At 48.6% G+C, this 18,753-nt stretch overlaps 1 protein-coding gene and 2 non-coding genes across 3 annotated transcripts; 2 read left to right on the top strand and 1 right to left on the bottom strand.

The window, feature by feature from the left end:
* The first annotated feature begins 347 nt into the window (after nucleotides 1-347).
* Trnal-caa (transfer RNA leucine (anticodon CAA)) lies at nucleotides 348-464 on the top strand. Its single transcript has 2 exons — nucleotides 348-385; nucleotides 419-464. It is a non-coding gene; the product is annotated as a tRNA-Leu (tRNA).
* A 3,502-nt stretch (nucleotides 465-3,966) lies between these two features.
* LOC135388016 (uncharacterized protein K02A2.6-like) lies at nucleotides 3,967-4,731 on the top strand. The gene has a single exon (XM_064617294.1). It carries the CDS (start codon nucleotides 3,967-3,969, stop codon nucleotides 4,729-4,731), a length of 765 nt encoding a protein of 254 aa, XP_064473364.1.
* Nucleotides 4,732-9,037: 4,306 nt separating this feature from the next.
* Trnal-caa (transfer RNA leucine (anticodon CAA)) lies at nucleotides 9,038-9,156 on the bottom strand. Its single transcript has 2 exons — nucleotides 9,119-9,156; nucleotides 9,038-9,083 (listed from the first exon to the last, which is right to left on the bottom strand). It is a non-coding gene; the product is annotated as a tRNA-Leu (tRNA).
* Nucleotides 9,157-18,753: the final 9,597 nt, after the last annotated feature.

Here is an 18,753-nt window from a genome sequence, read left to right as displayed (position 1 = left end):
TCTGGACTCGATGGATCTCTTTACCCGAAGCGCACTGGAGTAGTCGGTTTTATTTCTGGAGCCACAATCTCCAGTTTGATTTTATCCCTCAAATCCATCCATCCATCCTGAATCTGGCCACTGGGAAAGACGGTCACATGTCTTATCGTTTCACCACATCTAGCGTATGTAATTTCTGCTACTACTTGTCGTTGCATTTTTCTTTTCTTTTTTGTTTCTTCGCAATCGTCGTTTTTCTCTGCGTGCTGAAAAAAGCCAGAGTCAAAAATGGGGCTTTATTCAGCACGCAGGTCTTGCCCCAGGATTTATGCCATATTACAACAGCAATAAGAGCCAGTGGTCGCCGTGTCAGGATGGCCGAGCGGTCTAAGGCGCCAGACTCAAGGGTATCCTTGCCCTGTATCAGGGTTCCTGAGAATTCTGGTCCACGTATGTGGGCGTGGGTTCGAATCCCACTTCTGACAAAATGTTTTTCTTCTTTTTTATACCGTTTATTTTTTACATTTCGCGTTTGCTGCCTCATTTTTCAGTCCCAAACAGCATTCTCCCTGTCTTGACCCCGACACGTGCTCTCGACATGCTCAACAGGGCTGCAGCTCCATGGCGTCGCGCTCACTCTGTTCGTGTATTGTCTTTCATTTGTACACGCAGTTATACTTTAATTTGCACTTGTTGACCCTCATTTGTACTTAGGATACATTCACCAACACACGTGACTTGTTTCGTTTACTTTTCGGTAAGGATATTCCCTCAGTGAATTTCATTGCGTTATCAAAAGTGCATCGTCTTCTTTCTTAACTAATTATCGATGCTACTTACTATGCTGCTATACTGACTATGCTGCCTGGGACGTAAACTGTGTCATAGCACCAGTGCTACTAAGCTCACCGCCTATACACAACTCTTGTGCGTCCCATTCTAAATTATGGTGACGTGATCAGGGACTCACACACGCACAGCAACAGAGGCAGAATAGTACGTGTCCTGAGAATGGCACTCAGGTTTACATTTAATTCCTATCGCCGTATGAGCCCAGTTACTTCATTGTATGATTTGGAAAATCTTGAACAACTTCATGTCCGGAGAAAAAATCCACCGTCTCAATTTCCTTCATCACCTTATTAAGGCTCACTTTAAGCTGCTGGCCGACGACATTTTCTCATTCAACGGTCACTGACGGTCTAGATCGCGCCATAGCCGACATTTACGTGTGCCTCCCTCTCGAATCGATGTTGACAAATATTCATTTATACCTAGGACAATATCTGACTGGAATAATCTCCCGGACTCCTTATCTACTTCTAGTAATTTTTCATCAGAAATTGAGGAATACAGGGGTATGATGTAATGTCCTTGAGTGGTTGATTGCATGGCATTATTATTCATTGTACTGTGCAAGGGTATTTGTCTTTGTCTGTGTATCATGTTTTCTCCGTGCACTTTATTTTATTCATGTTGCTTGTATTTTTTGTTTTACATTTCTGTCACTTGTGTATTTGCACCCTCCCCCCCCCCTCATGCTTTGGTTGCCAAAGGGCGACCAACATTATGGATAAATAAATAAATAATCAATTAGGAGCAGATTTACACGTAAAGTTAGTCAGCCTAATGGCGACATGCATGCAAAGCTTCACAACATAGCACGCTGAAGGCCAACCATCGTACAGAGTGACTCTATGACTCTTTATTTGTGGAAAGCGTGGGGCGTACGCCCTTTTGTGACAATTAACATTTCTGCATAAGTGTTCCAAAGGGGCGTACGCCTCTCGTTTTCAACATATCAGGGGAGAGAACGATATCACTCCGAATGATCGTCGGCTACACTCTTGAAAATGAACGTCACCACATAGCACGCTCCTAGCCTACCATCATCCCGAATGACAACGTTCTCGCCCCCGATTTGTTTAAAGCGAGAGGCGGAGCCAATTTTATGCCATACATAATAGAACGGAACAGGCTCCGCCTCTCGTATTCAACAAATCGGGGGCGAGAATGCTGTCATTCGGGATGATGGTAGGCTAGGAGCCACAGTATTCATGCATGATTTCTGCTGAGATAGTAGACGCTGGTAAGTGCAAGCACTGTTGCGATAGTCACGCTGGACCCCCGCCCCTCCCCGCCCCATATCAATTTTTCTTCTCCGATTTGCACGATTTATGTGGATCGCCTTGTAGCTCGTGGGTTGGCTCGAGTCACCCCCCTGTGAAACATCAGTGTAACTGTGCATTTTTGTGGCACCGCGCTATTATCTAAGCTGCGACGCTGGACTTAACACGCTAGGACAAACCAACAGAAACGACCAACCAACAGAAAAACAAATCAGTTTATACATTCCAGGTTTGAGTCATTTTACTTCCTCTGCCGATACGAGTGCATTCATCAGCAATTCCTCTGGCGCACGTATGCAAACTGTAACCAGCCCGGCAGTCGAAATGTGTTATGTATGTGTTCAAACATCCCGCGGTTAGTACCGCAGTAGCTGGAGCGAGCGCGCGTGTGGCGTGCAAAACTCACGCGAATGACTTTTTGTTCGGAACCTAATAAAGGTCGGTTGGTTGGACTCCTGCTGGACCGTTGGCCACTTCACAACGACGACGGATACGGAGGTAATACCACAATCGACGATGGCCACTGATGCCGCCGGAGATTCCACGTCGCAAGGCGTCCGAGCAACGGCTGGGTACCTGGGACACATCGAGCCGTTCGATCCGAACACGCCAGACGCCTGGGGCTGCTACTTGGAACGCACGAATCTCTACTTCGAAGCAAATGGAATCACAGAGGAAAGTCGTAGGAGGTCAGTCTTTTTAACCCTGTGTGGACCTGAGACTTACGCCCTGGCTCGATATCTGCTGCTGCCACGGAAAGTGTCGGAATGCTGATACAGCGAGGTGCACAAGTCACTTACAGAGCATTTCGCCCCGCAACCCCCGGAGATCCTTCGACGATTTCATTTTCACAAGAGAGATCAGCGCGAAGGGGAGAGCATAACGAAATATATGGCCGAAATCAGAAGACTCAGTGAGTACTGTAAATTCACGGATTTGGATGATATGCTTCGAGATCGTCTGGTCTGCGGCATCAGGGATCAGGCGACCCAGAAGCGTTTATCGCAGATCCTCGTTTGACACTGAAGTCTGCTTTGGAGTTAGCCCTAGCTGCAGAGGCGGCTAACAAGAACGTTTCCGAGATCAACGAATCTACGAGAGACATCAACTACACTTCGAGTCATCCGAAGACTAAAGCAAGCAAGCAGCAGAAGTCCAGATTGCAATTTCCCAACAGGACAAGGAACACCTGTATTCGCTGTGGACAGTGCCATGGCGGCCAGAGCTGTCGTTTCAAAGATGCAACCTGCAACTTCTGCAAGAAAAAAGGCCACTTGGAGCACGTACGTTTCAAGAAGGCTGCTACGAGAGCTTCACCACAAGGACCAGTGCATCATCTGCAGGACGAGATGCCTGAGAATGACAGTATGTATCACTTAGGTCCGCTACGGTCTACCAGAAACGGGGATTAAGTTGGACGTTGTACTTGACGGAGCTTCAGTAACCATGGAGGTGGATTCGGGAGCTGGGCCTCCATTCTCAGCGAGTTCACGTGCAGAAGACTATGGGGCCAACCTCCTAGGCTGCAGTCATCATCGACGATTCTGTGGACGTGGGCTCATCAGCAGGTACCTATCTTGGGGTCACTCGACGTCGATGTACAATGCAAGAACGTGAAGACTCGACAGTCGATTCTAGTAGCACCTGGTGATGGACCTTGTTTGCTGGGGCGTTCATGGTTCAAGGATTTAGGCATTCAGGTCCAGGGAGTTCACGCCGTCACCGACGAGAGACGGGCATGGTTTAGCAACCCAGTGTTTGATGAACGACTGGGGAAGTTTATAGGCCACCAGTTTCTGTTGACATCGAAAAGGACGCAACGCCAGTGTTCAAGAAATGTCGTCCAATTCCGTTCGCAATGAGGGACAAGGTGGCCACTGCCATACAGAAGATGGTCTCTGAAGGAATACTGGAGCCTATAGCATTTTCGAGGTGGGCCACACCGATAGTTCCCGTGCACAAGCGTGACGGTACTTTGCGAATATGTGGAGACTACAGGTGTACGGTGAACACCGTCAGTCAACCAGACAAGTACCCGTTACCAACGGCAACGGAGATGTTTGCCATCTTGGCAAATGGCGCGGTTTTCAGTAAGCTCGACCTCGCACAGGCGTACCTGCAGTTGCCAGTTGATGAAGAATCATCGAATCTCTTGACGCTGAACACACCATTGGGCCTTTTCAAAGTAAAGCGCTTACCATTCGGTGTGTCAGCCGCGCCTGGAATTTTTCAACGTTTTATTGAGACGTTACTGCGAGACATACCAGGTGTTGCGGTATACCTGGATGACATCATCATCACCAGCAGGTGTGTTAAAGAACATGACCAGAGAGTTCAGGCGGTGTTGGAACGTTTACAACATTCAGGGCTGCGACTCAACGGTAAGAAGTGCTTGTTTGCCGTACCTGCCATGGACTTCTTAGGGTTCAAAATCAGCGCCGCAGGGATACGTCCATGCGCCGACAAGGTAAAGGCTATTCACGGCGCAAGAGAACCGAGGGACAAGAAAGAGCTCCAAGCATTTCTTGGCCTAGTTAACTTTTACGAGCGTTTTGTAGCGAACAAAGCAACACTACCTGAACCCTTACACCGACCGCTGGACAAGAATGCCAAGTGGAAGTAGACAAAGGCGCACACAGCAAGTTTCGAAAAGATCAAGAATGCTCTGAGTTCGGAACTTCTCCTCTGCCACTTTGACTTAACGAAGGACTTAGTTCTTGTTTGTGACGCATCCCCATACGGTGTAGGCGCCGTGGTGTCACATGTCAACGACGCTGGATTGGAAGTACCGATCGCGTTTGCTTCACGAACACTGCACGAGAGTGAGCGGAACTACGCCCAGATTGACAGAGAAGCGTTGGCAATTTTTTTGGGGGGTCACAAAGTTCAGACAGTACCTCTACGGACGGGAATTTGTAGTCTATACGGACCACAAGCCATTACTCGGGATTTTTCACCCACATCGGCAGATGCAGCAAATTCTTTCACCGCGAATGCTTCGCTGGACACTGACATTGGGAGCGTACAACTACGAGCTTCGTTACAGGAAGGGAGCTGACATGGGCAACGCAGATGCCTTGAGTCGACTGCCCCTACATGTCCAGACTGAAGACCCTAAGGATCCTAATCCTCCCGTACTCTTCCTGATTGAAGAAGTGCCACAAGCGGATATTCATGCAAGGAATATTGCTACAGAGACAGAAAAGGACTCGTTGCTGTCCCGGATACGACAATGGACTCTAGGCGGTGGGCCAAAGTCAGCACCCGGAGAGCAGGATGCCAAGCAATACTGGACACACCGGCCTCGGTGGCTCAGTCGGTAGCGTGTTCGCCTTCTGATCCCGAGATCGCGGGTTCGAACCCGGCCGAGGACGCCAGCAACTTGGTGGCAGGGTACAAGTTGCTTAGACACGCAGTCTTCCGCGAGGGACGTTAAATACGGGGCGCCGTGTGATGAGCTTTCATCGCACGTTAAAGAACCCTCAGGTGGGCAAAAGCAATCCACAGACCGACCGCTGTGGCGTCGCTCATGATCTCAGTTGTCTCGCGACGTAAACCCCCAATTATTATTATTATTAATACTGGACACATCGCTCAGAGATATCCATACAGAGCGGATGCCTACTTTGGGGCACGAGAGTAATCATCCCTCAGAGTCTTCGACGGGAGATTCTCACGACTCTACATTCAGGACATGCTGGTATCGTCCGTACAAAGACACTAGCAAGGAGCTTTGTATGGTGGCCTGGTATTGACGCAGATATTGAGGCCATGGTGAGCCGATGTACAATATGTCAGATGACACGAAACATGCCACCAAAGGACGTGACCCATCCGTGGATACCACCACAAAAGCCATGGACAAGACTTCACATGTACTATGCGGGACCCTTCCAGGGCCAGACCTTCCTTGTCCTGGTGGACGCCTTTTCAAGATGGCCGGAGGTGGTACGAGTCACATCCATGAGCGCAGCAGAACTAGTCAGACATTTGCGAAGGATCTTCTCGACTCACGGATTACCTGATATTGTCGTATCCGACAACGGGACTTCATTCACTGCATTAGAGTCCGCAAACTTCCTGAGAAGGAATGGCATCAAACACGTCTTCTCTCCACCATATCATCCGCAGTCGAACGGCGTGGCCGAACGAATGGTGCAGACAGTGAAGAATAAGCTTCGCCAGCTACGGCGCGACAATCTTGAATGTCGTTTGTCACGATTGCTGTTTACACTGCGGGCGACGCCATCGGCGACCACTGGGAAGACTCCAGCGGAACTCCTCATGAATCGACGATTGAAGACACTACTTCATCAGGTTCAGCCGGTTACGAATGCCACGAAAGAGCAGCGGTGCAAGGAGGACACTACGAAGTTTCAAGTGGGAGACGAAGTCTTCGTGCGAGACTACACTGAAGGCAATAAGTGGGTACCTGCACCTGCGACAGTAATGCGTACCCAGGGTGCCTGTATCCATCATCTGAGACGTAGTGACGGTGGCCTTCAACGAGCTCACATCAACCAAATACGAAAACGATGCACGCAACGGACCGAGAGCGGTCTGATGGCGACTGGTTGTGGTTACCGACTTCACCATTAGAACAAGAGACCGACAGTACGTTCAGGGACTGTGGTGACAGCCCTTCGTCTCCTGTGTGCCGGCCAAAGAGAACCCGGCGTAAGCCAGACTTCTACGGTGTAGGTGTCTCCGGCTAGGTGGGAAGGACTGTTATGAATGTGTTCAAACATCCCGCGGTTAGTACCGCAGTAGCTAGAGCGAGCGCGCGTGTGGCGTGCAAAACTCACGCGAATGACTTTTTGTTCGGAACCTAACAAAGGTCGGTTGGTTGTTGGTTGGACTCCTGCAGGACCCTTGGTCACTTCAAAATGGACGCCATTTTCAAACGACGCGGGTGAAGCTTCTCCGTCGTCTGCTAATGTCACGTCACGCAGCACAGCAGAAGCGCGCATCACCTCCCAAACTGCTGCCCGCGCTGCTCGGCGGGAGCAGCAGGCTGTCCTGAGGTTGTCCACGAAACAAGCGCGCTGCTGTAGTAGACAGAAATTAGACATCCGCTGGCAGCGGTGCTTTATTAGACGCAACTACATAGTGACTGTAGACGCAACCATAGAGTCACTCTAGTGCAGATCGACTAGCTCAGATATCCGGCACGCGATATCTAGCTGCCAATCACGTGTTGATCTGCCTGTTTCACACGTGGGGTTGACGGAAGATAAGGAACAGACAAAAGAGACGCCATGGTGCATTCGTCATCATCAGGATAAAGGGTCGCTCTGCGGCGGTTCCTTATCTTCCGTCAAATCGGTGTGTGACGAAGGCGGATGAACGCGTGATTGGCAGCACATACACTGCTCCACGCAAGAAACACGTAAACCGAAACCAATTCATTACTCTAAAAATCATCAAGAGTCGGCGTGTGCCTTTTTCTGGAACATTTTCGCTGAATGCTCCGGTCAGTAAAACAGAGGTTCTGAAAAGCGTTCGAAGTAAAATCTAAAAGTTAGGACTTTTATTAAATGAATGAGCGCATGCAAATGAGCGGCTCAATGCTCAGTTCTTGGTCGATGTCTCAGGGATGTTCACACTAAAGAAAACTTTTCGGTGGCGCCACCAGTTTAGGAATTATTCAGTCGGGGAACCTTCGTGAAGCACCCGGCATTCTGTACTTATAGTTCGTGTAGTGTGTAGTTAACTATAATTCTAGTTCTCATCCTTTTCGACTGTATCCCCTCCAACGTCACCAAGTCAGCTGGGTTTTAACGTTAAATAAATAAATAAATAAATTAAAAATGAGGGTAACCGTACAATACAGACAACGTTCAGCGTACTCAGCACGATATACATTCTGCATATACTCAGCACGATATACTAAAAGGAAGTGGGGTAGTTTGAGTGTACTCATTTTATATGGCGTGTCTGACATGTGTCACGCAATGAAGAATTTTTGTTTTTGATTGTCGGTGCTCAATCACAACAGCCATAGACATAATTAAAAAAGGAAAAAGAAATAGGAAGGCATAAAGGACAAAAGCTGCTCAGGGGTGCATCATCACTCATCAGCCAATAGCTGAGTAGTTCACAACACACGGCGTATTCCTCACGAGGCAAACAGGAGAGATATCAGTTATGCATATCAGTACCAAGGAAATCATACTCAGGCTGGGCCAAAGATAAGGAGGGGGCGCTTATACAGTTGTTCCCTTGTGCCATAATGTTTTTTTTTTATTCCGTACGTGTTTGCGCCATGAAGGGACCGTGGCTATTAGTGGTGTAGAGATGTGGACACATGGAGAGAGGACAGCAGGAAGGAGTGGTGGACGGGGGATTAGTATGCGTCCTGGGCCGACTTCAGGGGAACTGTGCCGACATTCGCCTGGAAAGTCTTCGGAAAACCCAGGGAAAAACGTCAGGCAACGCAGACGGTGGCAGGATTCGAACCTACCACCCCCAAGCCTGTCTTCAGTATGACCTTGGCTACCACCGGCGTGTGACAATGTAAAAAAGCTTCAATAATTTAACGCTCCGTTATACTAGTTATAGGCACATAGAAAGGCTCACAATGTGGAACATACAAATAGGGCAGCGGTGTTGTCATTCGTGTACTGTCATTGATATCATTCGAACAGTTATTACGGCCGTACGCTGGAAATGCTGAAGATTCACACCCTCTATCGTTTCCACGCTTCCGTATAATGATACATCACCGCGAGACCAGCCCCGTCCTCCGTGTTCTTTATCTAACAACATTGTGAAAGTCTGTAACAGATAAGGACCTTTCCCCTGTTGTAAAAACGTCTCAAGAGGTTTCTTTGGGAACCGAGCCAGAAATTAAAAGAGCGAGCTTCAAGCAGTGCAACTATAAGCAGTGTACAGCAGAAATATTTTCGAAGGAAAAAAAAAAAAAAATGTGTCAGAAGTGGGATTCGAACCCACGCCCACATTCGTGGACCAGAACACTCACACGATCCCTAATATAGGGCAAGGATATCCTTGAGTCTGGCGCCTTAGACCGCTCGGCCATCCTGACACGACGATAGAGATCGAGCTTTATTGATGCTATAATACGGTATAAGTTCAGGCGAGCTGCTAGATGATCTCCATACGGCAAAAGCCCCACTCAGAACACAGAGACAAAACAGTGATTAAAAAAAAAAAAAAATAAAAAAAATAAAAGATGAAAAGATTTAACAGCTCAGACAAGGTTGGCTTCCCCACATGGAAAGATTGTCCTGCCGCCTCTCCATGGATTTTCACTCCGCGTTTGGCTTCGGCGGATTTTTTATGACAATAGTTTATTTTTAGTGCATCGTACGTCGTCGCTTTTGCGTACGTAAAGGACAGCGTTCGTGGTTCTGCGCACGCGCAACACATAAAGAGAGCTTCGCGCATTGCGAAGAACCATCACGCTATCCCTTACGTACACAAAGGCGACAGCGTACGGTGCATGGAAATGGAGATACCCTTTTCGGCTGTAGTTCGAGTCACACGGACTCCGCCTCTCGGCACACGTCATATGTCACGTGAGAAGGTCGCTTCTGCCCGCGCGCTGGCCGCTGGGGATTCTTCTAGCTGCGGAGAGATGTGGACATGTGTTCGTAGGTTTATAAGGAAAATGTGTTTTACGCGTAGTACTGCATAGCGTTGCTGGACGGACATGAGATGAGTTTGTGTAAAACCGACAGAGGTTCGCTACACTGAGTGCATTCAGGTGGTTCTTCCATTCGAGCGAAACGGGGAAGTTTCACCGCTTCCCCGGGCCAGAGCCGTAATATGTACACGGCACTGGCACTGTCCGGCCAAAATAGGGAAGCTGATGGACGACAGCGCTGGGTATCTGGCACTCAAAATAATTCATACGGCAAGGAAAGCTTTTGTTCGTTTGTTAAACCAAGCATATCATTCCAGATTGCAAGAAGAAGAGTAATTCGTTCACTGGTCCTTTCTTCGCAGGCAAGATGGGGAGGATATATTGTGGCAAGGAAACAGGTTTGGCAAGGTTTATTCGGGTTGATGCTGGACCTTCCAGAAGCGGAAGCGAGCGAGCGAGCGAGCGCGCCGGAACCGATGATCACGATGGCGATCGTCTGCCTCACAACTTCCCCCGGCGGAGAAAAGGAGCCAACCTGGCGACTGATGAACGGGATGGTTAGGGGGTGATGAAAGGCTTAAGGCGGGTGACGTGGACGGTTTCAGTGCCGCGGTGTCGACGGTCAGGAGGAGGCTCAACGGGTTCCACGACATAGTTCACCTCTGTGGTACGGCGAAGGACGTGGTAAGGGCCAAGGTATCGGGAAATGAGCTTTTCGCATAAGCCAGGAGTGCGAATGGGCGCCCAGAGCCATACTTTATCGCCGACACGAAATTCAGCGTGCCGGTGGCACTCATCGTAGCGATGCTTGGCGAGCGCTTGGTGGTGAAAAGTACGAAAACGGGCCAGTTGGCGGCATTCTTCGGTACGGGAAGTAGCGTCGGCCAAGGGTAGGTTGTGATCGGTTTGCGGGGTGTAAGGGCAAATGGTGTCGATGGTGCACAAGGGCTCGCGGCCATAAACAAGACGGAAAGGGCTGAAGCCCGTGGTGGCTTGCACTGCCGGATTGTAGGCAAACGTGACGTAGGGGAGGATGGCGTCCCAGTTGCTGTGATTGGCAGGCACGTAACAAGCCAGCATATCGGCGAGGGTGTGATTGAAGCGCTCCGTAAGTCCATTTGTCTGAGGGTGGTAGGCAGAAGTGGGAGTGTGCACCACAGAGCAAGCCCGGAATATCTCCTGAAGCAGGGCGGCCAAGAAAGAACGGCCACGGTCGCTGATGATAACCCGCGGGGCGCCGTGACGTACGAGAATGTAGTTGACGAAGAAGTGGGCAATTTCTTCTGAGGACCCGGAGACGAGGGCGGCGGATTCCACGTACCGGGTGGCACGGTCTATAGCGACAATAACCCACCGATTGCCGGAGGGCGTTATAGGGAGTGGGCCGAAAAGGTCGATCCCAATGCGTTCAAACGGGTGCTGGGGTGGGGTTCTTCGAGAGCTTGCACGCGATGGGAAAGTTTATGCTCAGCATCCACTTTCCCGTGGGCTGGGCGGCCGAATAGCTCTCGGGCACTGGTTGTGAATGCGACACAGTCAGTAAAATCAGCTTCGTGGTTCAAGAACCATGTCTTGGCTAAGTCGGACAGATGGAACATGACATTGTTGAGCTTGGTAGCGTCGTCCCACTTGTTGTAGGCGCTCACCCTAGCATAAGTGTCGAGCCACTCGTCGATGTCAGCGCCGTCCGTACCAGAGAATGATGGCGGGTCCCGCTGACGGAGAGCAGGCGCAAGGACAGGACGAACGTCCCCAAAACGGCGTCAGTTGACATTCTGGCGAGCGAGCGGTCAGAACGTAGCTTCAGAGTGGGAGTGTAGGCAGGGAACGGTAGCACCTCCACCAAATGTGGCAAGGAAACAGGTTTGGCAAGGTTTATTCGGGTTGATGCTGGAACTTCCAGAAGCGGGAGCGAGCGAGGGAGCGAGCGCGCCGGAACCGATGATGACGATGGCGATCGTCTGCCTCACAATATTTATTAGGCCAAATAAAAAAGGGGGAGGAAACGCAAGATGGGGATCAGTGTTTGCCGAACGGCAACACAAGTGCCTTCTGCTGAACTTAGGAAAATTTTGCGATCAACAACTACAAATAGCAACAAGACTGTTTTGAACTCCCTGAACCTTCTTCTTCTGTCACAAGCAAGAGAGAGAGAGAGAGAGAAATACATGATGACGATGATATGGGGATGACTTCCGCTCATTGAGCAAGCATAATACACAACTGCAGCATAATACAATTTAGTGCGACAGGTGTGAGCAAGCAGTTGTGCCTGTAGTGTGTGATTGAAATGGATGTGTGATTCAAATACGTGCTCAAATCGCTGGAAACATAAAATAAAAGAAAGTAGCAAAAGAAATAGACTGAGAGCAATATGCATATGATTAATGTATTCCATTTAATGAAAGACTTTCTCTGTATCTGTTCTTGTTATAATATCTATATCTATGTATATCGGAAGCAACAACGACATACAATGATAGAGAAGTTATGATGACATGGGATGTTTACCCCTGGTAGCCACAGAACCCTACCCTACTTCACAGACGTTAATATGAGGAGAAACACGTACAAAAGTTACACATAGCTATGATAATCTATAATATTTTGTGAAGTAAAATAAATGTGAAAATCGCCGTACATCGAACACATAATGCTGAATTCGAGAAGCCGTAATGAGTAACACGTCTCGGACAGCAGTGCACAGGCAACGGCGTAAATAATATTCATGACGTGTTGGAAGTGTTGACTGTTTCAACGGAACATGTAACAGAATGTTTATGCTGTTCTCAGCTTAACGGGCTCCGTACATATAATCCAGGTCCCCCAAACTCACTTCGGAAAAGCGTGCAACGAAGAAGGCCGCCACTAGATACCCCACTGTTGCCGTTCCGGATCACTTCAGCGCGCTAAGTTTAGCGGCAAAATGTTTTTGTTGTTTCTGCGAATGAATCTAGCCTTTATATGTCCAAATAAAACGCGTATAACAACTTTCTGTGTCGTGTTTCACTTTTTGGTCCCGTTTTTAAACGTGTTGAGCGATCGGAAGGATCTAGTGCACGGCTGCGTGCATCACATAGCGTACCTGTCGTACCAGGCGCCGCCACTGGCGCCGCAGGCGCAGTCGTCCATTTCTCCTTCGGTGACTTGGCCTGGCTTGGACTGTGCTTCAACTGGACCTTTAGCGCGCTACAATCAAACGCAAGCCAACGTCTGGTAACAATGGGGTATCTAAGGGCGGCCTCCGGCATTGCACGCATCGGGATAGGAACAAATACATGGGAAAATGGCGACCTTGGGGGACCTGATATAACTGCTCTTAATACCTTTTGAAGTTAGAACTCCACCCCCCCCCCCAAAAAAAAAATCGCATAAATTGCCCTACTTGCAAACAGTCCTGCCGCCGGGCACATACCAATCTGACCTCCCCGTCTTTGGTCTTCCCGCCATTCCCGCCCCATCCCTTGCTCTCTCTTCCCCTCCTCACGTGACATATGACGCACGCCATGAGGCGGAGCCTGTGTGGCTCGAACTACAGCAGGAAAGAGTCTCCCACAATTTTCGTGTTCCCATCGGAGTTAGAGTGTACTAGGTACCGGAGTAGAGCTACGCGCCATGTTGTTTTCGACTGGGGCGCCACCCTCTTCGGCGGCGCCACCGCCGCCAGTTGTGCTGGCACTCCAACCTGGCGGCTTCACATAGCGGTACATCGATTTCGAAACTCAGTGAAATCGATGAATTTCCTGTAAAATTGAGAAAATACTAGTCGTTCATCTTTTCCTCTACGAAGAGCTGCATGTCTGACCAACTCCACAGCGTGAATCGTGGGGCGGTGAAACTCGACTCTTCACTGTAACTCGTCTGGCGCTTGCGAAGGAGTCTCTGGTGACTCTAAGCATAGATTGAGAGGTTACCCGCCAAAAAGAACTCGTTGCAAGTTCGGTTACCGTGTGAAAAATGTAACTAAGTTAATAACGAAATTCTTCAGCCTGAAATGTAACTCGTAGTTACTGAGTTACTTAAAAAAAAGAACGAGTTACTTCCAAGTTACTTCGGCCACAAAACAGCATTACGCAGGTGCAGCGCGCGTGAGTAGTTGAGTTAGACGTTGAGCTGCCTGCGGAGGAGTGCAACACGCTTAGATCGTTTTCGTTTATGTCCAACAATAGACCTCACCCTGTTTGTAAACAAATGCCGTCATAGTGTTCGACAGAGCGAAAATTTGGTAGAATTGAACTACGCTCGAAGCTAGAGGTGAACAAGGTCGCGTCCGAAAGCCACGGTCTTGAGGGGATTACGATGTGATCCCTTAAAGGGACGCTACCCTCGGTCCTACTTTTCTTTCAATGAAAGGTAGCGAACAAGCGCCCGTTTGTAGAACCCAGTCCTCTCCTTCAGATCTGTTTCGGTTTCAGTCTGTCTACCAACGTCATGATGATGTTTCTCTGGTAGAGTTCTATTCGAACGCTTTGCATCTTACTCCCTGTGGGCGCACAATGGTTCAGCTTCATTTCAATGGCAGCGGTTCTTACTTCCTCAATAAAATACTGTCATTGATTGATTATCACGTTTTATGGCAAAAGATGCCATGAAGGAACCGGAAAGAAAGCAAGAAAATATGTGAACGTGAGTGAAAAGCGAGTTAAAAGTAACTTGGAACTTAACTTACTTTGGCAAAGTTACCTGAAAAAGGAACGAGTTCCTCTGAAAGTTACCACGCCGCAAAAGTACCGAGTTAAGTTACAAGTTACCAAAAAAACAAAAAAAAACTTAGTTACAGTAACGAGTTACCTCGAACTCTGACTCTATAGCTGTAAGGTGCACGACGAATAGTAGTAGGTAGTGGTGAGGTAATACGACATAGCGGCCAGGGGCTCTAAATGCTCTAAAAGGTAACGGAAAGTGATGCCTTACAGTGCTCCCGTACATTCTGGTCATCTGGATGCTCCCCGAATGGGATAAAAAGCGTGTATGGCGTACATTGCTCATCTCGCGCATCCAGGCACCACCAACCGCCTCCGCCGCCACACATACAAGGGGGGGGGGGGGCGCCCATTTCGGTCGGGTGCCGCCGCCGACCAAAAAATCTGCATGGCACCTAGCTCCACAACAGAGTGGAATTGGGACAGGAGAAACGTCGTGCCAAAAACAAAATAAAAAATAAAGGAAAGAGATAGAAAAAAAATGTTATGCCGACCTTCTTTCAAGACGTGAGCGAGAGCTGCCGAGAATGATACACTGGCGACCAATAAGGTGCCACAGAAAGGCCACGCCTCGTGATTTTTCGTCTGTTTTGGACGACGGAATGCCACTGTGGTGGGAACACGAAAATCGTGCGCTCTGACGGTGCGGCGAAAATGCGCGTCTACTTCCGCCGCCCGCTCACGACTCCGCGTCGGGCGTCCCCAAGTGAGAACTGGCCCTTAGACGTTAGTAGACGTTACTTATTTCTGCCGTCCGTTGGTACGCGCCGCGACCTTTCGCCGAGCTACACACACGGTATCTCTTTGCCGCTGGCTCCACCACTTGATGGAAACCAACATAAACGAAGGAACAATAAATGGACACACAAAATATAGACGCAAAATGGCAACAAAAATCGGCTGCAGCATTCTAACACGTTGCTTGAACACCTATGTCGGTCCGTCCATAACAGTTGTAGTGAGAAAACAAGGGAAGCAGAAGAGAAAGAGAAGACAAGAAGGATGAAGTTCTTGTTGTTGGTGGTGGTGATGGTGAAAGGGCTCGCCGTTGTCGGCCTCATGTGTATGGGCGATGTCACGACAGACGCCCTGGGGAATGTGCGTCCTGGGCCGACTTCTAAGGAAACTGTGCCGACATATGTCTGAAAGCGTCTCAGGAAAACCCAGGAAAAACCCCAGACAGCAAGGCTGGCACGGATGAAGTTACAATGACCCGGAAACGAGTGCGGCCCAATGATGCAGCTTTTTTACAATTTATCGGGTTATATCTTTTTCTTTTTCGATTATTGACACTATCATTCAGTGATGGTAAGTTATTCCGATAAAGTAATAAAGTTACAGTTAGTTTGTGAAAATCGTAACTTAATTACAGTTACACATACTTTTCACAGAAGGTAATACCCCTGTTACACGGGAAGTCCTCAATGATGATTGAAACCAAAGGCCATTGAACATGCGCGTAGCGCCACCTAGCAAGTTGCGTGCTAACCTGCCAGGGAGCATACTGGATGCAATATTATCTTTGCGAAACGACAGATTTCAGGGCGATTGGTTTTAATGATCATTGAAGACTGCCCATGTAACAGGGGCGATACTCGTTACAGTTACAGAGTACTACCTCATAGGAGTAACTACGTTACTTTAGAGTTTCGTATATATATATCGACGACAAAAGTAAGACGACGAGACGTAGTCCCGATGTCTTTATTGAAACGTGTAAGTGCTTATTTGTATATGACTCGCCGTATAGTGCTTACAGTATCATTACTGTCGGAGACCCTGCAATGTTCTCATTGCTCCTCTCTCATCATATACAAATATCCCGAGAAATCTCTGACATATAAGCACGCGTTAATTTCAAGGTTGCGGGTACGAGTCTTGCCTATGACGTCAGTGCATCGTGGGGTATGCTGCGAATTGGTTCAAACATCTCCACGCACAACATCAGATGTGTGACAACGTTTTCAGCGAGGGATTTTGAGTAGCGTCTACCATGTAGCCGAGATACGACCGCTAGTCAAGAAAGCTCTGAAGCATTGGATCCATATTGCTCCTTCAGAGGTTGACGCGTTAAAAGGCCAACCTCCATGAAGCGAATTTTTTGCAACGAAGTTCGCGCGGCAGACTGCCACGCGCGTTCCGCCGCCTGTTGTTCACTGGCACCAGCTCCATGGGACGAAAAAGTAGCGGATGGCGTCGGAAAGTCTTGCTCGGATGTCACTGTTGCCAGAATACAAACTGAAAGCTTAGTGAAATCAGTTGCTCAAAAAATGTACTTAATGTCACAAATTTTGCAACTAAATCCAACAACTGTCTAAAAAAAGTGTGCCCAGTAACGTACCGAAAGGCAGATTCACTACTGCGAAAGTAAAACATGTCTCTTGGCAGAGAATGCATGGCGTTCTAGCGGCGCAGTAGGCGAGACAGCAAGCAGACGACAGCACCCCATAGTAAGAAGAAGAAGACGACTACCCACGAGAACAGACGACCACGTGCAGACGGCAAGGCAGCGTAGCTGGCGCATATTCGTAGCGGAAGAGCACTTTGATTGACCGACCTCGTGTTCATTAGCAGTTGACACTTCGAACCCTGGAGGTACCCGGGTTCGAATCCTGGTGCCGGAAGTGCTGTCTGGGGTTTTTCCTGGCATTTCCTCAGACGTTTTCAGACATATGTCGGCACAGTTCCCTTAGAAGTCGGCCCAGAACGCACATTCCCCCAGGGCGTCAGTCGTGACGTTGCCCACATCTGTGAGGCCGACAACGGCGAGCCCGTTTCACCATCACCACAACCACCACCGCCACCACGCTTCCGGAATCGCGGACGCTGAGCGAAAATATCTGGCATGGGCAGATCGCCGCCGGACGCTCACATTTTTGACGCCTCGCGCAGGGCGTCCGACGCTGAGCGACGTTCGCAGTTGTTTCGCTGTACATTCGCCCCACGGAGGTTGGCCTTTACATCCTGGATGGCGCTGCTAAATGTATAGCGTTCATCGGTGGTGATGCCGCTGGCATGAAGGCTCTAACGTTCATACCGCTGACATTCCCACAGATAACTATCTCCTAGTGACTGCATTGGTATTTTCAGACGGCTGACATATTCATTCTCCGAGAAGGAATTAAAGGAGTAACGAGGTGACATTGGACTTGGGTCGAAGCCCTGCGTCATCTCTCAAGCTATCCACCGGGAATCATGAGCCACCATGTAAAATATTTGCGCTCCGCGGTGTATATTATAGCTGCGCAATCGTGTTTGCTAGGGATGTGCCAACCGAATCCGCGAATCCACGAATCCCAGTGCCCAAAACGGCGAATCAAATCTTTCGAATCCACCAACCACGTTTGTTCGTTGGTTTTCAAATTGGCGCCTCTGGAGTCCGCCGAAAGCCTCATTGGCCGACACGTGTTCCCTTGTTTGTTTGTCCACATAGCTCTGGACTGGTTCAGGCAGGAACTGTTACATTACAAGTTTAAAAGGAATCTGGTTTCGCTTTTGATTGTTGGTTAGTTTTATGGAAATAATTCAGACTCGAGAATTTATGCATTTTTTGTAGTTGATGAACAACATGTTAAATAAATCACGCTTAAGAAGAAGTATATGGGTATAATGAAGAACGATGAAAGTCACTGAAAAGGTTAGCCAGCTGTAGAACTCGAACCCACATTTTCTGGATTGCCGGTCCAGGGCTCTACCAATTGAGCTAAGCTAACATGCCTTCTCAGCCACTTCCAGGGTGCGTCATCTGAAGGGACAAACCAGTCACTCTCTCTCACTCATTCTCCTTTCACTCTTACATTTTTGCTCACTCACACACACGTTCATACGACGGGATCGACGCAGGCGGCAACTGATGAACATGGAAGAACTGATGTTCTGAGGCTGGAACAACATAGAAGGCTTTGTATGTATTTGTCCCTTCTATGTTGTTCCAGCCTCAGAACATCAGTTCTTCCATGTATATGGGTATATTTTCTCCTGAAACTGAAGCATTATGTAATTTGTTTTTCATTAAACAAATGCATTATATTCTGCTTCAAAACAATTTTCACTAGAAGTGTTTTTTTAGGCTTTTTAAACTCCTTTTTAAAGAAAGGATTCGAAAGATTCGAGATTCGCAAGATTCGGGGATTCGTAGAATCTTCCTTGGATTCGAATTCGGACTCGGATTCGAATTTTTTTAAATTTTATTTATCCCATCTCTAGTATTTACAAACTTTCGCACCGTCTCAGAAAAAAAGGGAGTACGGGTGCTCACGCTCGTCACACACGTGACTCCCTTTGAGGCGTTTAGGCTTTTCAACGCTACTCAGCCTCAGCACCCCTGGTATCC

The sequence above is a fragment of the Ornithodoros turicata genome, chromosome 1 (genome assembly GCF_037126465.1).
Source record: "Ornithodoros turicata isolate Travis chromosome 1, ASM3712646v1, whole genome shotgun sequence".
Taxonomy (NCBI): Eukaryota; Metazoa; Arthropoda; class Arachnida; order Ixodida; family Argasidae; genus Ornithodoros; species Ornithodoros turicata.
The sequence above is the reverse complement of the archived record's forward strand: the minus strand, read 5'-3'. Positions and strand labels throughout refer to the sequence as shown.